This window comes from Heliangelus exortis, chromosome 5, assembly GCF_036169615.1.
Source record: "Heliangelus exortis chromosome 5, bHelExo1.hap1, whole genome shotgun sequence".
Taxonomy (NCBI): domain Eukaryota; kingdom Metazoa; phylum Chordata; class Aves; order Apodiformes; family Trochilidae; genus Heliangelus; species Heliangelus exortis.
Window position 1 is genome coordinate 23,180,953 of NC_092426.1, and position 22,598 is coordinate 23,203,550.

General features: G+C 52.5%; 2 protein-coding genes across 24 annotated transcripts in view; one reads left to right on the forward strand and one right to left on the reverse strand.

Moving 5' to 3' along the window:
* Positions 1 to 1,364: 1,364 nt before the first annotated feature.
* On the reverse strand, positions 1,365 to 8,414 carry VRTN (vertebrae development associated). Of its 4 annotated transcripts, none has more exons than XM_071746004.1 (2): positions 8,337 to 8,414; positions 1,365 to 4,379 (listed from the first exon to the last, which is right to left on the reverse strand). In XM_071746004.1, exon 2 carries the CDS (start codon positions 4,376 to 4,378, stop codon positions 2,360 to 2,362), a length of 2,019 nt encoding a protein of 672 aa, XP_071602105.1. In that variant the 5' UTR covers position 4,379; positions 8,337 to 8,414; the 3' UTR covers positions 1,365 to 2,359. The 4 variants fall into 4 exon arrangements, with proteins under 4 accessions (XP_071602105.1, XP_071602102.1, XP_071602103.1 ...); XM_071746001.1 differs by lacking the exon at positions 8,337 to 8,414 and adding an exon at positions 7,772 to 7,901; XM_071746002.1 differs by lacking the exon at positions 8,337 to 8,414 and adding an exon at positions 7,342 to 7,765.
* A 7,323-nt stretch (positions 8,415 to 15,737) lies between these two features.
* ABCD4 (ATP binding cassette subfamily D member 4) overlaps positions 15,738 to 22,598 on the forward strand; it is a 37,819-nt gene continuing 30,958 nt past the window's right edge. For 4 of the 20 annotated variants that reach the window (XR_011726310.1, XM_071746011.1, XM_071746006.1 and 1 more), the window contains exons 1-7: positions 15,781 to 15,973; positions 16,088 to 16,212; positions 16,323 to 16,450; positions 16,656 to 16,795; positions 19,501 to 19,617; positions 19,908 to 20,033; positions 20,889 to 20,939. Coding sequence is in view for 19 of the 20 variants with exons in the window: in XM_071746011.1 (XP_071602112.1) it covers positions 15,927 to 15,973; positions 16,088 to 16,212; positions 16,323 to 16,450; positions 16,656 to 16,795; positions 19,501 to 19,617; positions 19,908 to 20,033; positions 20,889 to 20,939 (734 nt within the window). In the remaining variant the exon portion in view is untranslated. The other 16 variants (XM_071746008.1, XM_071746015.1, XM_071746016.1 and 13 more) reach the window with 16 other exon arrangements.

Consider the following 22,598-nt stretch of genomic DNA (forward strand, 5'->3'; position numbering starts at 1 on the left):
AAGAACCCTAAATTGCATCCACCTTTACAGCCTCTGCTGCAGCCACCTATGCTGTCAAAAGCAGCAATCTCCAGCCTCAGGCAGTTCGGAGACATGGGTAATCATTCTGGAGTAATTACCAGCTTACTCCCTTGGAGGAGCTCAGTGGCAAGAAGTTGCTGGCAGCTAGTTACTCCAATTAGTTCCCAGCACACAGAGCCTGGTCACCCAGAGCTCTGCAGCATCCCTCAGCAGCTCCTACCACCTTGTGTGTCTCTCTCCATTCCCAGTGCACCTGCAGCCCAGTTCTCCTCCTCTGGGACCAGACAGAGTAGACTGGGGCAGACAGATGGTGGTGAGATCCCACTGGCACGAAGAACAAGAAGTTAAATAGTGTCTTAAGAGATGTCCCACTGGCTCAGAGCTGCTTCTCCAAGGCTGCTCCACCATGTAGCTCAGGCCCAAGAGTGCCACAGGACAAGCCAGAGCACACCCCTTCTCCAGCAGGCTGATGCCAAGGAAAGCTCATCAGGGCTTCCTAGCATAGATCCCCCTCACCCCTGCCTAGGGGGGCAAATGAAGCCAGATTACATCAGGAGAAAGACTGAACCACATCAGCCAGTGAGAGGTACCAGACATTTTAAAGAAGGAAGAACAAGATATTTGTGATCATGACTGGGAAGCAGACACACACCTCCCACAGGTGTTACTGCATCTCAGCTCCTAGCAACACCACCAAAGCTCCTAAATGCCCCTGAAAAGACCTGTGTAAGAAAGACAAGAATCAGCTCTGCTCTTAGATCCAGACTCAAGGGCTGATCTTGTAAAGGCAGGGCTTGAGAGACTCTCCCCTCATTTCTGTAGAGTGCTCTGTTTCTCAGCAGCTCAGTCCTGCACACCCATGCTGACAGACACAGGGAGGCAGCTCATACACTGAGGAGATGAGGCTTTTTGGAGACCTCCACCAGAGCCTGGGTAGGCAGAGACCCCCACAGCCCTGCACCCTAAGGTGCTGGCAGGACAGAGGTGCAAACAGATGGTTTCAGCCTCTCAGTACAGCACCACCAATTCAGTGTAGGACCACCTGCTGACATCTCAGACACTGCCACTGCATCCCTGCTGTCACACACAGAACTGTGCCCACTGTCATCCCCAGCCCTACATCTGATCTGGGAGGAGAGTCCTTGCCTCTCGCCAGGGAGATCACTGCCCCTGCCAGGCCTCCAGAGCAACAACAAGCAGATCCCCAGCAGATCCCAGGAAGCAGAATGGGACCTTCATAGCAGCCTCGGTGAACATAAGCACAGGCTCTCCCCACCCACAAGCCAGTTTTATAAAGCCTTGCCCAGCAATCACACGAGCAAGAGAGAGAAAACACACAGGACTAGGAGTGGAAGAGTCTTTATTGCTTTGGTTTCTTACAAATGAGGTACAGGCACCTAGGTTTGCTGCAAGGAGACACCCACTGTTCAGCCTGCAGCACAGTAGAGGGAATGCAGGCACAATGGGCACACAAGGTTCGGCCTCTCAGCCTTCTCCCAGGCACCAGGGAAGAGAACCTAGGGAAGTAAGGCAGCTGCCAGTTGTGAGAGAATAAAGAATTGTGTCAAAGAGGTTATTACAAAAATACGTCAGGGATGGCTTCTCGAGAGCCTGCACAGGACACCATCTCCTAGCTCAGTGATCCCAGCAGACGGACTACAGTGGGGACACAAAACAGCCACCTCCCCCACCTGCCTCTGTTGTCTCTAGGGCAGATATACTCAAGGCAGGTATTAAGAGCCAGAAAGCCAAGGTGACATTGGTGCCGACACCAAGTGAAGCTTTAATTCCCCTTAGCTGGGAAAAGCCTAGATAAAGAAAAATACTCCTCCCCTAAAGCTCAGCACTACCCCAGACCCTTCTCATCTACCGCTGAGCCAGTACTGCTCTGCTTGCCAAGGGGACACTGGGCACCTCCACATTTGCCCTGCACGTCCACATTACTCATCCTAGCAAGTGCCCAGCATCAAGAGACCTTCGCATCCTCCATTACAAGAGGCCCAGCAGCATCCTGTGACACTGGCACTGTGCTGCCTCCCTTCCTCACCCTTGGAGCACAAAGAGAGGACAACCTCCCAGCCCCTCTCCTCTGGGGCAGCTCAAACATACTGTCTTCTCCTTCCACTCCTCCCACCTCTGGGAATGGGTGCTGTGCAAATGCTCCCATACTTGATTGAACCACACAGAAAAAAATAAAACAAAAACCCCAGAGACTAGGAACAGAACAAAACAAAACTGTAACAAAAATCAGAGCAGAGCCCCAGCCCGGGCACCCCACCAGCAAGCCAAAGGGCACATCAGCAGAGAACCTGTGCTCTAGCCAGCTGCCAGCCAGCACTCAGGCATCCACAAGCGTCAGCCCATCGTGCAGGGCACGCTTCCACATGTAATAGGTGGAACGGGCTGTGAGCGGGAAGCGGGCACTGAACTCCTTGTAGGTTGGGAAGGTCTTCGACTCGAATCGCTGCTGCAGGAACAGCTTGGCCTGCGCCTTGAACTGGGCAGTGGCGATCACATCCATCACAAACATCCGGCTGTTGGCTCTCTCAGACATGGCATAGCCTGAAATGGTGGCATTGTATGGCATGGCTGGAGATGACTTATCTGGGTGCTTGGTGGCTACCTCCATGTGGCACTGGGGCTTGAGGCCTGGCTCCGTGCTCAGAGGTGCCAGGGAAGCCACCCGGTTTGATGGCTGGCTGCAGCTGGTCCAGGGCAGGCGATGCTGCCGGTGGGCCTGGCCTCTGCCCTTCCAAAACCAGTAAGCTGTGGAGGACAGAGACGGGTAGCGCAGGCGATACTTGCAGAATGGCAGCCGCCATTGCTGGACCTGCCTCTTCGCTACATCTCGCAGCTGCTTTCTCCAGCATAGAGAGGGCTTGAGCTGTAGGAGACTCCGGGGTGCTGGGTGGTCTCCATTCAGCCTCTTCCTAACAGGCACACTGCTTGGCTTTAACTGCTTAGCTATTTCTATAGGTTTCTGGTTATCCAAGGGAGACTGAGGGGGTTTGAAATTAGGGTTCTCCTTGATTGCTTTTCTTCGCCAGTTGTAGTAAGTGGACCTGGAGATGCCAGGGAAGCTGCGCTTGAAGCACCTGTAAGGCACCAAAGTGTTCATGGAAATGCATTTCTCCAGGTAGGATTTGGCTCCTTGCATGAAGATTCCTGCTTGTACGGGGTCTAAGGAAGGACTCAAGGATCTTAAGCTCCCCCCTGAATTTGCTGGCTCATCCACATCAGCCTTTTTTGGGACATCCCTGTGAAGCTCCTGCAAAGCATGGACCTCAGCCAGAGCAGAGGCCTCACCGTTGGCCATGCTCTGCATTTCATGCTTCCAGGCATAGTATGTGGATCGGGAGATTTCTGGAAACATTTGTCGGAAGTGCTGGAGGGGGATTATATTGCCCTCCTGAAAGCAGGACTGGAGGAAGTGTTTAGCTGCAAATCTGGCAGCCGCTTTCTGCCGGTGTTCACGAGACTGACGCTTCCAGCGGTAGAAGGTGCTCTTGGTAATGCTGTACCTGTCACGCAGGTTGGAGTAGGTCAGCTGGGGGTCACTGTTCAGCAGCTCAAGGGTCTTCATGGGCTGGACAGGAGGCTCTGGCAAAGGCATTGTGGGTTCTAGCTCCTCCAGGCCAACCACAGCCACAAAGTACTGGGCTTTGAAGACCTGACGGGAGAGCTGCTGCCCCGACCACATGATGTGGAGCGTGGAGGTTCGTGGGCCACACTTTCTAGGACGGATGAGCCGGTTGAAATAGGGCCGGATCTTCAAGTTGCTCATGGGGTAGATGGAGTAGATGTTGCACTGAAGTACTGAGGCAAGAGCATAGACATGCCACATGTTGGCAAAGGTACCTGGAAAACAGGTAGCTTTGATGTCAGCATCGAAGATAGCCTCCAGAATAGCCATAGGGAGTCTGGTCATTTCTGGGGTCTCCTCAGTGCAGAGGGAGTAGCGGGCAGCCTGCAGCATCACCTTGGAGTCGATCATGCCATTCAAGTAGTATTGCTTGTGCAGCAGCATCTCCACCACCGTACGCACCTGCAGCTCCAGGCTGAGGCTGGGGTTGCCCCAGAGCAGCACGCTGGCAGCCTCAAAGAGGCGGTTCCCCTCACCTTTGCAAACCAGAGGCAGCATGTTACTTGGGGCATCCTCAGGATAGAGGCTCCTGGCTACCCGGTCAACCTCCAGCTCCTCTTGAAACTGCCTCCCACAATATCCGGGCAGTGAGAAGGATGACAAGGTCCTCTCTGCCTCCAACGCAGCACTGGTGAGGCCCTCCAGACCAAAGCATTCAGTGGCTTCCTGTAGCTCCTGCAGCACAGACTGCACCAGGTGGTGCCGCTGGATCATCCTGAAAGACAGCAAAAAGAAATTAGTCACTGGAGATGACAACATTGCATGATCCAGACTGCCAGGGAACTGGCCTCTGGGTCCAGCTCTTCCCCAGAGGACGGAGCCGAGAAAGAAGGCAGAGGAAAGGCCGCTGGTCACCCCACCACCCACAGTCCCAGGGACAAAGGGGGCTGGGTCCCCACGGGCAGACTTGGGACAGGGACATGAGCTGAGCTTGCTCTCCAGTGACCTCCTGTGGGCAGCATGCATGACACACAGCCTTGAGAGATGCTTCTCTATGCGAAACTATGGGGTGATCACATCCATCAGGATGGTAAGACAGGAATCCTACCCCTGCACAGCCGCCTTTGCACTCAGCCTCATCCCTGCATTCAGCTCTCCCACCGGTAGCTTCTTTTACCAGGACCCGGAGAGAAAAGAGCCTGAAGGGAAAACGTTTGACATTTTTGCAGGAGGGAACCTGTGACAGAGCAACGCTGTGTAGGGGCATGGAGGGATGTGGCTCAAGGTATTCAGCCCAGGAGAGAAAGAAGCAACGAGTTTGTCCCCTCCTTCAGAGCAGGGCACTGCTGCCGCACCCATGGCAAGCACCAAAAACCGCTGTCACAGAAGCTGGGATGGGAGGAAGACCCGCAGCCAGCCCAAACCTCGGTTACTGCTACCGGAGCTGACGCTAGATGTCACTTGCTGCCCAGCAGACACACACCACCAGGCAGGGGGAAGCCACAAAACAAGGACTTCCAGGCAAGCTACCAGGCAGGGGGCAACCCAAAAGTGCAGCCAGAGCATGAGTACCGGGTAGGTAGTTAGGAGGGAGTACAGAGCCCTCTTCCCTACCTAAGCCCGTCTCGGTCCTATCCTTCCTACCTCTCTCCAAATGCCAGTTTCCACTCAAGCAATCCAAAGGGTTAAACCTGCACCCCTCCCTTTGTCATCTTTGGTCCTAATGCCTACATGTCTCTGCCCTCACCACTCCAGGAGCTTTTGTGATGACTGCGGTTGGTACCCCATGATTCAGCTTCATCAGTGCATCCCTCTTCAGCACCTTTTCCTCATCAGCCAGCCCAGTCACTCCCTCTTGAAGTAGTTTTCTCCAAGGAAGTACAACACTTCACTGAACCAGGGAACCAAATCTGGTCCATTTTCTCCTAAGGCTCATTCACATGCTACCCTTAGCATATAGAGCATCACCTTATAGTCTAATTGATTCATATCCCAATTGGAGATCCACCTTCTCAAAACACGTCACAGGTATCACTATGCACTTGCAGCTCTGCAGGGATATGTGGCAACAGCAGAGCCAGCCAGAAAAAGCAGCAGCTCTGCAGTAAAGCAGATGTCCCTCCTGACCCCTCCTGTTTCTCAGCCCTGCTGCAGATAAGGTTATTACTGCCATAGCATCTACAGTCCCTGGCCATGACCAAACGAGTGCCACAGAATCACATGGCTACATCACAGCTGCTTCACACCACAAGGATCCTCCATGCTTCTGCTATTGCCTCTTGCCTTTTATCAGGCCACAGCTACTCACCAAATCAACTCCCTTCCCCTGCTCCACACACCTTCCCAGCCTCTTGAATGTCAGGGGCCAGGGCTGTCTCTTGCAGCTGTTCCCACAGCTGTGGGACATCAGGTATCAGAGGCAACACAGGAGAATGCAAACAGCTGCAAAGCAGTAGAAACAAGAGAGTCCTAAAATCATGGTCTGAGTGAGTATGGGGTCATCACTTCAGGGCAGGTCTATACTGTTGTTCTCCTAGAAGTTTATAAAAATCTTGAATAAGCCCACAGTGAACACCATGGGCTCCAGGAGCTAAAGCAAATGCATCCTTAGGAGAGCTGCAGGGCTGGCAGAGCTAAAGTCCTCCTCATTCCTGGCCTGCCAAAACACTTCAGGTCTGGCCACCTCCTCCTATGGCAGCCACCACACTACCCAGCAGAGCCAGGAAAGGCAAGACAAGCTTTTCCCCTGGATGGGGTGTGCAGCTAACACAGGCTAGGGAGCATCAGCAACAGCCCTGGCCTTTATGACCTGGTGGGCATTTCTTACTCCCTTGTGGCTTGCAGGGGAGAGGTGGAGGCACAAAATTTAATCCTTTCCTTCAGCAATAACCCTACAGCCAAAATGTCCCTGCCAGTTCCTGCTGCTCAGGGAAACAGGACCTCAAAAGCAATCCTAAGGCAAAACCTGCAGCTGAAACAGGTGAGCTCCTGGGCAAGGGGGAGAAGGGTTTTGGTAAACCAGAAACAGAAGTCACCCAAGCTGGGTGTCCATCCCAACAGCTCTCAGTTGAGAGGACCTGCTGAAAAGGGAACATTTTTCCCTGTACCCCCCCAGTGAAGCTAGCTGAACACAACAGACTCCCTAAACCACTTCAGCACCAAGATGTAACCAAGGGAGCTTTTCACCACTGATAAAGGAGGTTTTACTTAACCTGGCTGCTTTTGCATTGTAACAGATAAGCAAACACTTGCAGATCACGTTCCCTCACCTAAACTGATGGGCTGGTGGCATCCAGTAGTGCAAGTTCCCCCAGCCAGCCCCAAAAGCACTCCCACCAGCAGGAATCCCAGAGACCTTAGCTTCTGCTGCTCTAGCTGCCCAGGATTACCAGTCTTGGTAATCCAAGACTGCAAGAGCAGGGGTCTCCATGCACCCCAGTTCAGGTGGTTTAGGTGGCTTATTTCCCATCTCCAGGCTCAGGCTAACCCAACTGTAAAGGCTCTCATTTGAGAGGAGAGTGTTTGAATCACTGTAACTGCATAACAGAAGCAGTAGCCTCCAGGAGCCGTCTAGAAATATCACAACACTAGAAACCCCCGGGGGGTTTCTGATGAGTGAACAGCACTGGCAGCCCAGGCAGCGGGAGAAACCTGCTCCCATCTGCCATCACCCACATCTCTCCACCGAAGCCCAGAAATAAAGCAAGGGTTCCCCTGGAGACAGCAAAGCCACCGACCTGCCACCAAAGCCCTGCAGCCAGGCCCCGTTTCAGCCATGTCTCGGGCAGGACAGCTCGAGTGCAGGCAGCGCCCGACAGCTGCCTCCAGCCGCGTGCACCCGGTACCGCGCACCCGCGGCTGCCCCCGCCTCTCCCGAAAGAAGCGGAGGCGGTTCCGGGCGGCCGCCCTTCGGGTCGCGGGCAGCTCTGCACCCCGGGTGAGAGCAAGGGCGGCTACTGCCCGGGCCCGGCAGACAAAGGGACAAACAGCCCCGGGGCGGGGGAGAGGTCGCCGGTGCCCGGGCAGCCACCGAGGGCAGGACGGGACGGCGCTCCCGGCCTCCGGGGGAAGGTGCCCGCCGCGACGGAGCAACCCGCGGGACCGGGGTTAAGGAGGGACGGCGGGGAGCCGCGGCCCCGACGGCGCCCGGCCCCGCTCGGCACTCACCTGGCTCCGCGGGTCGGGTCGCGCCCCGCCCGCGCCCTGGGCCGCCCGCACCTTTAAGGGCGGCGGCAGGAAGCGGCGCGGACCCGCCGCCGCCGCCCCGGTGCCAGCCCCGCAGTGACCCTCGGGAGCGGACGAAGGCGTGCGGCGCCGGGCCGAGCCGGGCCGGGCCGCCCCTCCCCGCCTGCCCCCTCCGCCCCCTCCCCCGCCAGGAAGCGGGCCATCCCCGCGGCCCCGGCCCAGATGAAAGCGGAGCGGGCCGGGGGTCACTTCCAAAGCTAAAGTGATAATGGCCATTGTCCCGCCGCCGCCGCGCTTAAAGGGCCCGCCGCCTCCCGCCGGCCTGCCCCGCTGCGCCCCGGCACCCTGCCTCCACACAGCATCTTCCTGCCCTGCCCGGGCCTGGAGCCCTATGGTGGGCGACCGAGCTGGGTGCCAGCATGGGGCACCCCTCGTGTCCCACGGGGTGCAGATGAGCCTCGAGTGCGTGTCACTGCAGCCCAGGACCTTGGCATTGGCACAGCCCGTGTGCGTGTCTGTCTCGTTCCTGCCAGGGCCATGGTCCTACCTTAGCTGCTAACTAGAAGATAGCTACCCGCTTCCCTCCCTCAGTGTTGTCCATCCTCCCCACATAAGGCAACTCTGGTGGCACCCCCAGGCTCGTAGAGCTGACACAGCTCAGCTGTGCTGCCCTTCAAAACCCTTTCATTTGTTCAAGGGCGGCACCCAAATGATGGCAGATTTTTTCCTGCCTTTGGCTCTGTGCAGCTTCCCGCACAGTTTTGTATCCACCCGCCTGTATCTCAGCCTTCAGCGGAGCAGCCTCCCTCACTGCTGTCTCTGCCCGGCTGCCTCCCCAGCCTAATCTTGGGGCTGAGGTTCCCCTCCTTAACTCCTGCAAGCACAATGGGTTCATCCAGTCCTTCTGGCATCACGTGAGGCTGTGCAAACAGCCTGCGCGCCAGGCACCTCGCTCTGGTATCACACTCTGGTATCACTGAGCCACCAACACCAGCTCCACCCTGTGTCCTCCTCACAAGCCCAGAACCACTAGAGTTCCTCCAGGACCTTTTTCATCCCAGGTTATACCACCTCAAAACAGGTTCCCAAGGATTCCGTCTGCTCTTAGGTGTGCTAGCTGGGTGCTTTCTAGCAAGGTGGGTCACAGCTTGGACAACAGAGGAGAGTTGGGCTCTCTGTTCTCTGGTCTTGATTCTTCATGTCCCTCATTTTCTTGAGCTCTGGTTGCAGCATCTGGTTTCCTCTCCTCAGCCAGTCCCCTCAGACACCAGCCTGGCTCACACCACAGACCCCTCACCCAATGAGGGGCACAAATTAAGTCCTGATGTCAGAGATGGCAAGGGTTTACTTCACCATATGCCATCACCTGTGGGGAACCTCACTGAGGTCACTCGTTTCTGCTGCAGTGTTTGGCAACAAGAGGGCAGGAAGGCTCATAGAGAACACGTGCATGGGATTCTTGCGCAATTTGGGCAGAGAGCAAAACATGGACCTTTCAATCAGGGAAAATAACGCCCAGCTCCCTCTCCTGCTGCCCTCTCTCCCCTGTAAGTTCAGGACCAAGCATTTGGCACACATCAAGACACACCTTCAATGAGCCCTACCTCCCCCAGAAGCGCATGCCCCAGAGCATTTTTTCCCACTTCTCTTGTCTCACATCTGAGCTCAGGATCACAGGGGGTGGCCAGGCAATGAGAGTTTGGAGGAAAGGGCTCCCTGGAAGCTGTGGACTGGCTGCTTGTGAGCCCTCCGAGCTTAAGCTGGGAACCACTACCCCAGCTGAAACTGAACCCCAGTCTGCGGTGCTCACAGGGGTCACTCTTACTGAACACAGGAAAACTACAGTTCAAGGAAGAGAGACATAACCCATCATCTGGTGAGGTTTTTCTCCCCTTGGGCAATTTTCCTATCTCCATAGTCAGCTCCAATCTTGTTATCAAGCTGGCCAGTCCTGGATCATTTCCCTGGCAGGCTGGTGTTCATATCCACAGCTGCTGAGCTTCCCTTCTCATCCTTCATCCTTTTAACTTCTTTGGTTGCAAATGCAAAGCAGTGCTCACAGGGCAGTGAGACACTGGTAAATGCCGGAGTCAGCAGGGTCAGTGATTAACATAGGAGCTGGAAAACACACAAAGAGACAGCCTGGGCAGTTCTGTTATGCAGATGACTGCACACACACCGGCTTCCAGCATATAAACAAGTAGTTAGCATTTTTCTGTTCCTTGGAGGAGTTTCTAGCATTTTTCTGTTCCTTGGAGGAGTTTCGGTGGGGGACCAGAATGCTCCCTGATTTAGTGCAGGATGCTTCAGTGTGACAGTAGGCCGTGGAGACCTTTGCAGTTTAGCTCTGGCTACCAGAAGCTTTTTTGCCTGTTGTGCTTTAACTTGCCTGCTGCAGCCCTTCATTCTCAGACAGGTCCCAGAGCAAAGGTGCAGAGATGTCCACAGTGTATGGGTCTTAGGGCACACTGTTTCCAGACAGGATTGAAGGCAGGTTTTCCAAGTTTGGACACAGAGTCTTCTCCCAGGTGAAAAAGCAACCTCCATGTTCAGCAGGTAAAATTCTCATTGGTTTGAACCTGATGAGGAATGTGTCCCAAGAACTTGGTGCTGTATTCTTGTATAAGATAGGACTTCCTCTGACTCTCATTGGAATGTGACAATCCTGACAGTACTACACATGGGGACAAGATTCAAACTCTTGTTTACCCCTCCAGCAGGAAATCTCTCTAATCTCATATTCACTTCCACCTAGGGGACCTCCAGGAGTGGAAGGAGGCAGAGCACCCTACCCACTGCAGTGCTGACCATTGCTAGACCAGAGGTGACCATTCAGATAGGATGAGATATGGCTAAAACACCTGGGACAGACAAATGCCATTCAGGGCAGGCCAGACTGTAGACCAGTTGCCATAACCACATCTGTAATTAGAACAGGTTGACCTAAATGGGCTAAGTTGGTGTGCCCATCTCCTCAAAGCCATTGCTGGGGCCCCATCATGTGTTTTTCCACCTTTCTCCTCCCAGAGAATTGCAGAGTCAGCATCTTCCCTCAGGGAAGTTGAAGGAGCTGGAACTGCTGAGGGGCAGGACTGAAAACATGGGAGCTTCCACAAGGGCCTTTAGTGTCTGCTGCCTTGGGTGGGTTTCTCCCCTGTGCCTAGCATTGCTCCACGGAGAAAGGGTGGAGCTTGCAGCCTGAGATGGCTACAGGAAGAGTGTTGCCTCAGCTGCAGCCCACCAGTTTTAGGGTGAATAAGGGCAAGTGATTCTGGTGTAACTGTGTCTAGCAAGGATCTTGGAAAACATGGCCCTCACCCAAATTTTTGTAGTAACTTTTTCCAACCAAATGATGGAAGTCCTGTTTAGGACTTCACGATGTCCACAAAGCACATTGCTTTCCTAGCCCTGACACCATCTCTGAACCAGCTGCCTCAAGACTGTGCTGGGCCCTTAAAGGGCTGAGCTCTGAGGCGTCCCCTCATATCTGTGCGTGCCCCAGGATGAGGCTGGGTGCCAGAAGACACACACTTGTGATTTGGTTCAGTTCTGCTCACATCACACCGAGGAGAGTGGCAAACTACAGGGAGTTTTCAGGAGCAATGGTACTGGAGTGATTGAATTACAGGAGACTATGTGAGGAGCAAAATCTATTTAGTGGTGCTGAAGTGAGAACTGCTGGGCAGGGACAGCCAAGTGCATCAGCCTCAGTGAGCAAGAGCAGTTAACAGGGGTGACTTCAGCTGTCTGACATAGGACAGAATGGCACAGAGCAAAAAGAATGTGGCCTGAACTTTACGACAGCTTGGCAGCAAGGAACAGCCATGAGTTTCATCTCCTGAGGGAAGCAGAGGGCTGGCCTGGGTGCCAGGTCCCATCTTAGACAAGGGACCAGAGGCCTCTAAGGCTCTTTCACACCCTGTTGCTCTATTCCTTTGCAGTGACTCAGAGCTCAGGGTTGCTCCCCTTCCTCCAGCACCCCTCAGTAGCTCCACTTTCCCAACCTGTGGGGTACACCCAGGGCCCCCATTGCTGTTTTCCACTCTCTGACTTAAGCTGTCCACTGAGAGTCACCCAGAGCACCCTGTTCCTCTGCTAATGGTGTTTGCCTCCCAGTTCATCTTCTGGGCCATGTTCAAGACTAACCGGTCTAATGCATCAGGAGTGCACAGGAGAACCAGGTCTGCCTGTCCCCTGCTCTGGGGTAGCAGAACCTTGACAGTTGGTCCCATCCCTAGTTCTTCTCTGCTTGGCTCAGGGCTGTTTTCCTTTCTAGCTTTTATCCAGCTGGTCTCTCTCTTCCATCCTACTTTGTCAGATGGGCAAGAAGGTTTGAACCTAGTGCCAGTGCTGTGACCTTGCTCTCCGAGGCTGCCTGAGTCTCCTGGGCACACAGGAGGGAATTAAGCATGAAGTACCAAGCACAGTTCCAAACTACTGGGAGATGACTGGGAGTCTTGCCCATATCCTGGGGTCCTGGCCATAGGTGGGAGGGGTGGGGGAGAGCCGGGAACTGCAGGAGATTCAAAGTCAAGATCAAAGCGTTTCCCCCTGAATCCCTGACACTCTCCTTCCCTCCCACTTGCACATAAAAGCACTCTGCCCCCAGCAGGCTCTCTGCTGGGGAGGGTGGGTGGAGGAGGGGGCTACTTTCCCACTCGCTTTTCCTGTGTTACTAATAACTTTTCCCAAAGGTGAAATGGTGAAAGAGCTTCTAGCCCTCCTCCCCCAGGCCTGCTTCTTGCCCATATCCAAAGGGCCTGAAGCTGTTTCAATGACTGCGAGAGTTCACAGCAGACCTGGCCTGCTTTGGGGTGTTACCAGCTGCTGCTGGCGCAGGGGAGATGCAGTGAGCAAAGCCTTTGAAGTGTACAGTAGAAAGACACTATTAGAGGCAAAGCACAGGGAATGAGGATTGAAAAGAAAGCAGAGCAGTTTGGCCTACAGGAGGGGGAAAGGCTAATTAAGGCACCAAGCATGGAAGAGGAGAAGGCAGAATCATTAAGATATCACAGCAGGAGCTGCTGGTGGAACTCCATGAAGGTTTAAACCACAGTGAACCTGGCCTCTACTGTTCACTGCCCCTTGGTTCTCCATTCCCACCCTCTGCTTTGTGGTGGCAGAGGACTTTGGGGGACTCTGTCAATCAATTCAGGTTGATGATCCAGATGAAAATGAGTTGTTACAGTTCATATCCTAACACAGACAGAGCTAAAACTCAGGATGGCAGTCTCCATTACACCTTCCTTACCAATGGTCAGACACAGGGCTAAAGCTTGCAGGTGATCCCAAACTGAAGAAGCTGCAAACTCCAGTGAGAACAAGCACGTATGAAGAAGCTAGAGACTGGAATCAGGGGTAGGAAATGGCAGATTCAATTTTGGAAAGCCCGTGGAAGGTGATATTCTTCTGTCAGTGCTTTATTACACAACAAATCACAAACCTAGTAAGTGTTGAGAAAGACCTGGGGTGGGAAATCCGAGGAAGAGCCAGCTGCAGAGTCAAGGCTGCAGTTTTTTCTTAATTTCAGTGGTGAGAGCAGCTGCTGCTTGTTTCAGGGAGTGCCCAGCCCCACTTACCCGCAAAGGTGCTGAAAGATGGCTTTGTCAGGCTGCTCCCTGCGTCCCCGCTACAGGCCAGGGAGAAGGGGACCGGAGGGAAGCGGCAGCCCGGGGTGGGGGGCGCCGTGGAGACGGGAGGATCTGGACGGGGGCATCTCCCACCGGTCCTGGGCAGGGGAAAAACGCATAGGACAGCAGGCAGGGGTGGACGGGGGATGGGATGTTTCACACCTAGCTAGCAGGAGCAGATGGGGCCGGAGTTAAACACCACAAGAAATTAACTCGCACTGCCACAAGGAGCCCGGGATTTAGCAAGCTGTGCCCGGCTCTCCCTTTCCTGAGTCCACAATAGGATGTGACGGTCAGCAATACGGAGTAGGTTTCACTTGGGTCTGTAGCTAGTCAGGGACCTGAGATACGGGTCTGCAGTGTAAACAGAGCCATACAACCCTGCTCAAGTTGAGATTCCCCAGTCCTTTCCCAAGCCCTGCCCCCAGGCACATTTTGAAATGGCCATGGTGTTTGCCGGGGGACAAACGTGAGAAATAGAGCCAGAGTGCTGTAAAAGATGTAAATGTTTCGGTGCTGAGAGCAGCTCTGAGTGTCCAGAGCACAGCCTCGGTGGGGGAATGGAGAGACCCCGAGAAGGAACTTCTCTGTTGTTCTTGATCTCGGATCCGAGGAAAAATCCTCGACCTGATTCACTAAAGGGAGCTCACAGCATGTGATCAGGTGGTGGTCGTGGGGTGACAGGGGACAGGACAGAGAGCAAGGAGGAGGAGGTAGGAAAAAGGGCTTGGAACTGACAGTTATGGCCATCTCATCTCTGTGTCAGGCACCATGGCTCCCTTGGTGCTGGGAAGCCATTTCATGAGCAGAAGAGGGAAGGGGACAAATATCCCCTGGCCAGAAGGTGGGCAAGGGAGCAGAAGAGTCAGGTCAGTCCCAGAAACCACTGACATGATTACACATACAATTGTCACAGCTGGGAATCTGCACCGTGAGAGGATGTGACTGCCTAGAAGCAAACGTCACCCAGGTCTGATGCAACAACTGAGAAAAAAAATCTGATCCTTTTAACATAAAAATTAGTCATCGATGGTGTCAGGTTTTCAGAGGGCTGATCTCTGCCCTCTGGAGCTTAAGCTTTAGGTACGACTGATAGCATTGTGAATTCCAACAATAAAAGAGCTATGAAAAGGGAGATGAAGGCAAGGAGAAAGGGATACCACTGAGGAAACAGACTGATCCATCTTCTTTCATCCTGAAGCATGAATACCCTGATTTTGTGTTTAGAAATGCCTGGACCCACGATCAGGTAGCAGCAGAGCAAAAATGAGAGAAACAAGGGTAAGGGAGAAGAATGAGAGGGCTGGTAGGTGGGAAATTGCCAGGAGAACACAGCTACTTGGTGTATGGCAAGAGAGACCTACAGGGTATGATCAAAAGTCCACAGACTCACTGAAGAAGCAGCATAAACAGGATGTGAGAGTATGTGCCTGAGGGAAGGAAAGGACTCCAGTGTATAGGATCCCTTACCTCTTATCATCAGACTTGGCCAGAAATGTACTTGTGCTGAAACATTTCATAACCCAGAGTTTAGGTGATTATCCAAATCTGGGGAAAAAAAAAAAAAAAAAAAAAAAAAAAAAAAAAAAAAAAAAAAAAAGTTGGTTTCTGTATTAAATTTGAGATCACCAAGAAGCTAGAGATGGTGAATTCACTGACAGAGCCTATGGCTGCTTTCTTGACGTCCCTCTCTACCCTCCGCTCAGGTTTTAGCTCTGCCCCTTTCCATTCCCTCCCGTGCAGCAGTGCCAGGAGCACAGGCTGCCATTCCCCAGCACGCTGGAGGGAGATCGCTGCCTTATCCCGAGGTCCTGGCTCGAGAATCCCTCCCCAGGCAGCAGCCCCCACAAGTCCTGGGTCCTTCTGAACCAACGCAAAACTTCACTGCCTGCCCAGAACAACGCAGACGTGCGGGACTCAGCCCTGCTCCTCCTTTCCTGTGCCCCCTGCGACAAGTGAAGGGCCATCCTTCAGCCTCGGAGTCCCCAGAGGGGGCAGCTGGCGCTTGTCCCGGCTCCCCCCTCAGGGGAAGAGGCGGCAGTGCCCCACTTCTCCTGTCCTGCTGCCCGTACCAGACAGGACGCAGCTCCACCCCAAAACCCTGCCAACCCACATCCTCTGTGCCCTTGCCCCAGCGCAGGCGGCTGGGACGCCCCCAGCGCTCCCTGCAGCCCCGGGGGCGCCCGCCGGGCCTCGACTAGAGCCGTCCGGAGGCGTCGGGGCCCGTCCTCTCGCCGCCGCCAGGGGGCGCTGTGTCCCGTGAGCAGCGCGGTGCCTCCCCAGGGGGCGTTCCCGCCCGGCGGCCCGGGGGGGGCGGAGCGCGCGCGGTCCTGTCCCCGCGGTGCAACCGCTGCCGGAAGCGCTGGCGGCGCGGAGGAGGGCGGCTCTGCCTGGGGCTGATGGAGGGCGAGGAGCGGTGATGAATATTCACGCCGTAGCCACCGGCAGGGCGGGGCCTCGGAGGGGCCCGGGAGGGGCGTCGCCCGGGAGGGTGCGGCCGAGCGCTGATGGCGGGAGGCAGCGCCGGGGCGGGGGGCGTTGGGGCCGGGGGCCGGTGAGGAGGGGCCGGGCCGAGGGTGCGTGAAGGGCGGGCTTGGGAGTGCCTGCGCGCCCGGGGTCCCGTGGGTAAGTGGGCACCCTGGGTGCTCATTGTTTTCCTCCGTTGCAGGCCGGGCCCCCGGCTGGACGCGCTGTTCCTGCGGCGCTTCCTGCGGCTCCTGTCCGTCCTCTTCCCCCGGTGGGCCTCCCCGGGCGCCCTGATGTTCCTGACGCTGCTCTGTGTCGCCTTGCTGGGTGAGCCAGGGGAGGGAGCCTGCACCTCGCGTCTGCTCTCCTCGCCCCTCGCCTTGTGCCCTGCTGCTGCCGCTCCTCATTCCTTTCCCGTTCTTGCCTCTTCCCTCCAGAGCAGCTGGTGATTTACCAGGTCGGCGTCATCCCCAGCCAGTATTACGAGGTTCTGGGGAGCAAGGACTTCTCCGGATTCAGAGCAGTGACTGCTGTTTCACTTACTCTGATCGTTGTGAACTCCATGGTAAGAGAGGTCAGAGGCTCCCACATCTTGGGAGGGGAAGGCTGTCCATGGTTCCTGGAATGACCCTTGATGGGGAATCTAGGTCTGCCCTTACCCTGTTAGGTGGTGGGATGGATCACTGATATGAACTGGTTTTATTTCATTTTGGGAAATGCTTGTTAGTCTCACTCATCTCTTCCTATCTGTTTCCATGCCCTCACTCTAGCTAAAAAGTTTTGACCAGTTTATCTGCAACATGATGTACGTGAGCTGGAGGAAATCCCTCACCGAATACCTACACAGCTGCTACTTCCAGGGCCAGGTCTACTACAGCCTGCACGTGCTGCATGAGGACATCGATAACCCGTAGGCTGCCTGCAGCTTCTCTCTGCCTCTTGCTTGGCTTCTTGTGGGCAGCTCCATACTTTTGCTGGCTTCTCTCTATCTCTGGGTAGGGGCTTGACCCTAGAAGCTTTTGCAGTCTAGACCCAAATACCCTTATCTGCTTTGCACCTAAGATGGGCCTTGTTGCTGGGAACTCCCAGGACTGCTGGTCATGATGGTTTTGGGGGCAAGGTGTTTCTGTTGCAAGGAAAATGGAGGCCTAGCAGAACAGGGATCTAGTGCTGCTGTAAAACATGCTGCAAACTCAGTCATTGAAGCTTAGCATGACATTGCAAAGGGCTTGGGCTAGAGACAGAGAGCGCTGACTCTTTTTGTTTTCATGCACCCAATGAGTTAGGATGGTTCCTGTTGCTCTGGTTGAAGTTCAGCCACCAGCGGCTTCGTTTATCTGTTTTATTTGATTTTTTTAGTAATTTTGATAATCCATGGAATCCATGGCCAGCCCAGGAAGGGCTTTGTTTTGCACTGTATGAAGGCTGCATTTCCCCTTTCCAGTTCCTGGGAAAGGAACGTCAGGGGCGACTGAAATATCAGTATTGCAAGCTGTCGTATTTAAACACTTTGAAGGGTTAAAGATCCTACAGCAGACATCAGGTCAGAGATACGTGGTGATTTTTTTTTTTTTTTTTACATCCAGAGTATAAAAAAGTTGATATTAAATACTTGCTGAAAAACTACAAACCAGGAAAATTTCCAAATTGTGTGGCTTTAAAAAGTTATTTTGATACTCCAAGCTCTTCTCCCCTGGGGGCACCCCTGGTCTAGTCACTGTCCTGGTGCCATCTCCCCACATTGATGGCACCAGAGGAGACCAAGCCCAGTGTTCTTATGAGGAATAGGTGTCTTGCAGGGACTCCTAAGTTGGTAATAGTGGTGACTGAAGCAGCCTCTCTGCTTCTGGTGTCCCATGTTCCTTGCTGCCTGTCCTTGCCCCTTTGCTGCATAGTGTGGTCTGTGTGGCTGCTCAGGGAAATACATGCTGGTATTTCCTTTTTTTTTTTTTTTTTTTTTGTCTGTATCATTTTTCAGCCAGATGAGTTCTCTGGCTGCTTCTGCTGGCCCAGTACTAGGAGACATCCCAATTAAGAGCAACCAGCTGTACACAAAGGGAGCAGCAAACAAGGAGAGGGCTTAGCTTGGGTCACCCTGCCCTACTGCTAAACATGAAGTGACAGCTTTGTGATGCTGATGTGCTTTCCAGCTGCTGTCAGGGTTACTCCCACCTTCATTAAAAGTTCAGTGCTGATCGTGTTTTGCAGTGGTATGGAGGTGCAAGGAGAAGTTAAAAAGCCATGTATGTCACCAAGGCATGCAGTGCTTCTACACTGGCCATGGCCAGAAACTCCTACACGCCTGTCTTTTACTTTGAGGGGGCTGGGGGAGAAGGGCGGAGGCCCCTCAACACATGACCATCTTGCTCAGGTTTATTTTTAACTAAGGAATGTGTTCACATTTTGCAGAGAAATGCATGAGATAACTGGGTCAGTCTGCCCTGACTGTGAAAGAGACAGCTCTCCTGACATTAGCGGAGCAAATATGTAGCATTGGTGCAGAATATTTTTCATTTCATACCACCTTGTTTCTGCTCAAACATGTTTGTGTTTTATCATTACATGTTGCTTAATAGATCATAAAAAGCAATGTTCTGCCAAGAGTCTACACTACGACTTAAGTTATAACTTTATGAGAACAATTACATTCTGAGAACAGGAATAATGATGACTTCAAGGTCAGCCAGGGTAAGAGCTGCCCCAAAATTAAATCCCTTGCTGTTGCAGCACTGCAAAAGAGTTGAATGTCTTTGTGGTTGTATCCACACTGATGGCTAAGCAGGAGTCCAGCCTTTCTCTTCATTCTGAGCTCCAGCATTCACAGTCTTGTGCTTAGTGCCTCAGACTGAAGCCCTCATCCACATGCTCTGGACAGATGAGGTGCCAAGGGAGTAAATATGCTGAAATCTTTTCTAGTTACTCTTAAGTGCAGACCTTGCTCAGCAGTGAGATGAGTGGAACTTGAGGAACAAGCAGGAACTTGCCTGCTGCTGATGGGGTGAAGAGTCTTGGTGTGCTGCTGCCTCCTCTGCAGCACAGAGGGATGTGGGATAGAAGTGGGTGGAAGCACTTCCTTGCAGCAAAGGAAGCAGAGGGCACTCCACGCAGTGGGGAGGGACCCAGATATTGTATAAGGGTGGCTTTGATGGAAGAATTCCCAAATGTCCAGCAGCTGGTGAAGGCCTAGCCTGTGCCCTAGCTAGTCCTTGTAGCACTGGTGCCATATACGCAGCACCAGCACTGAAGTCTGGAGTGAGAGTCAGTAGTTTTTTGATAGTACAGGGGTGGGTCTAGGAGAGGAGCAAAGGACAAGGATGCAGAGATCTTTACCATGGAGCCTGAAAGTGAAAGTGAAACAAAGGGCTTATACAAGCACCAGGGTGAAAGTAATAGCAGAAGCTGTGTTTTCAGGGTGCCAGGAAGGCCCTTGGGTGAGTCCTGCTGGCCCATGGAAATTGTCTCTTATAATAGAAGGGGAGTCACAGCTGCAGGTTCCTCCCAGGCAGGGTTGTTCACCTGCACCCTGTCCTGTGTTCAGGCAGTGAAACATCCTGACCTGTGTTCTGTTAGGGAGTCTTGGTCTTACCAGTGTCAGTGGCTCTTTGTGTTGAGCAGGGACCAGCGCATCAGCCAGGATGTGGAGAGGTTCTGCAGGCAGCTCAGCTCCATGGCCAGCAAGCTCATCATCTCACCCTTCACACTGGCCTACTACACGTACCAGTGCTTCCACAGGTAAGGACTCACTGAAGCCCTGCTTGCATGCCTGCCTCCCATGCTTTTCTTTTTTGAGCCTAGCACACACATTACAGCTCCTCAAATGGACACTTGTATATGTTGGGTGAGTGGTTCTCTAAACTTCGAAGGGATTTCTTGCCTTGGAGGTGCTGGACTGTGCAGTGCTGGCCCCCAAACCTCTGAAAGCCATGAGACATGACAGTTGAGGGCTCTGACTGTTTGAGCCCAAGGGTGCTGAGATATCTTTTCATTTCGATTATTCGCTGACCTCTCTTTCTCCTCTGTAGCACAGGCTGGCTAGGCCCAGTGAGCATCTTTGGCTATTTTGTCATTGGGACAATTGTCAACAAGGTATTGATGAACCCAATCGTGTCTAAGCTTGTGCAGCAGGAAAAACTGGAGGGGGATTTCAGGTGAGTCCCAGCAGGGCAGCATTTTCAGGAGCTGCATTTTTGTCCCTATTCAGTGCTACATACGCAGCTACTTCTCTTGTCCTTGACTCTTGCCACACTCGGACAAACCTGCCTGCACAATGCTGCCCCAGAGTCTGTGTGCTGAGCTTCTGTCACCCCTTTCACTAACCTGTGTCATGGCAAGCGGTCCCCTTGGTTCAGTCTTCTGATTCAGTCCTCAGGCTCTTTTGTTGCTCATAGCTCTTGCTGGTGGCTCTGCTGGGACACTGGATGTGTTGAAGAAAACTGCACATGGAACTTCCTGGAGTTCAGATGCAAGTTCAGTGAACTGCATCTGTTGACAGAGATTGAGGCTTCTGCTTCACCACCACCTTCACAAAGGGCCCAAAACAGCACAGTCCTTCCATGTGCTCTCTAACTCATCTCTCCCTTTCTCCTGCAGTGTTGTCTGGGTGTGTATCAGGGGCTTTGCAATTTTCCCTGGGGTTCAGGGTATAGCAGGACAGCAGCAGAAGCTGGTGTGGCACATCAAGCTGAGGCCAGGGCAGTTGGTTGTAATTCTGTATGGTGGAGATGCTGGGCTAGCAAATGGGAGGCAGAAGGGCTGAGAAGGTGGGCACAGAGAACAGGTTACCAAACAAATGCATCACTGAGCTGGCCCAAAAGGATGTCCTCTTTTGCTAAGCCTTGCTCTCTGGTGCCTTTTTTTACTTAGTGAGTGTTTCTGTGAAGAGATGTCTCAGATCAGTGCTGTGACAGATGCAGGACAAGTTTCCTCTAGGAGGGATATTGGCCACATAATTCACTGGGCATTTGTGCACAATCCTGAAGGTGGTTTTTTTTTGGGTTGTCCAGGTTCAAGCACATGCAGATTCGTGTCAATGCGGAACCAGCTGCTTTCTACAGGTTAGTAGTGTTCATTTCTTTATGTCCTCATAAGGATCATTCCACCTTTTGGCATTGTTTTCATGTATCCGAGAGGAGTCCAAGTCTGTTGCTGCAGCTGGAATTTTCTGCTCCCTCCATTCTACTATGGCATCATGCAGCCCTAAGGCTCTGTTCTCCTTTTCATTCTGCCCATCATCTGCAGAAATATCCAACAGCTGGAGACAACTGTGTTTTTCTGTCTCCCATCTAACATGCCCAGCGGCTTGATACAGATTTGATGCTGACTTAGAGATCATTGCTGATGCTTTTCCAGATCCTTACCTGGAAGTTTACTCAAGGTCTCATTGTATCTCATCAGGATGTTTCCTTGGGAACTTGTTGCAGGTTGCTTCTCACCCCATCTTGGTGCTTGCTGACCTATGTGTCTTGTGTGGGTATGCTTGGAGCTTTTAAGGTGTTTCACAGAAATGGCTAGAACCCAGGAAAAAAGGCCATGATTTTATTGTGGCTTGTGTTGCTCTTCTCTCGCCATGTGACAGCCTTTGCCTTGTGTGTTGTGAAATTATGCTTCCTCCAGAAACTTAAGCAAACAGCAGCTGTCCTGTCTCTGCTCTTCTCTGCCTGTGATATATACTTGACTCCTTCATGCTGTAATGAGTGAGCATTTCAAGTGTTGTGATGCTATCCCCAAACCACTTTGATTCCAAATCAGTGATTCCATAAAGATTAATATTGACAGGCAGGAAACTCTGATTTAAATAACTGAAATCAATCTCGGTTTGCATTGACAACTCTTGAGTTATTTTTTTGTGCACTGATCATTTCTTTCTGGTTGACGATATTTTTTCTTAGTAGAGAAGACACTCTGATGACATGCCCTTATTTAAGCTGCTGTACTTTTCCTCACAATTTGGAAGTTTTTCATTCTAGTACGAAGTAGAAAATGGAAAGTGAATTATACCAAAGGTATAAGTGAAGTGAGGTATAAAGTGAATTATACCAAAGGACAGAATATCTTACTTCAGTGTAGTTCATTTAGTAGAAAAGCTTCACTTCTGGGGAAACTAGAATGTAATTGAATTGCACAGAACCAGGCATTCTTGTGGTATGAATCTTAATTAAAAATACAGGAATTTTTAAAAAAGGCTATGTTCCTAGAATGCTGTAAGAGGAGAAGCATATGGCCAATGGCTGGTTTTGATTGCCAGACATCTCTAGCTTGTAGAATCTTTTAGATCTCGTCCTCTTTCACCTGTGTAACCATTGTTTTCGTAGAAAGGGAGAAGCAAAACCTGAGCACTGTCACCTGTTCACTTCATTGGTTTCTAGGCCTTTGGCAAACTTGCTTTAAAAGTGAACTGAATGGGAGAAAAAGCTGAACCCAATACAGTAATCTCTGCATCTGCAAAAGAAATAATAGTTCTGGTCTCTGGTCCCTTCCTCATCTTTAACTCCTTGTGTCCAAGGCTTTGTCCTCTCTGAATATTCAGCAGCAAAGACTGCAGCTCATTAGTTACCTGAGATGAGTTGTGGGGCAGTAATGCCAAACTGAATTCTAAGCAGATGGATTTTTGAGAAAGGAAATTTATTTTTCTAAAAACCATGAATCTTTAGAACTGAGACTCTTAAAAAATCTTACTATATTTTTATAATGAAGCTCCTGGCCCTGTCTGCTTG

Coding starts and splice junctions, on each gene's coding strand:
- VRTN (XM_071746004.1), bottom strand. CDS start 4,378: ATGATCCAGCGGCACCACCTGGTGCAGTCTGTGCTGCAGGAGCTACAG.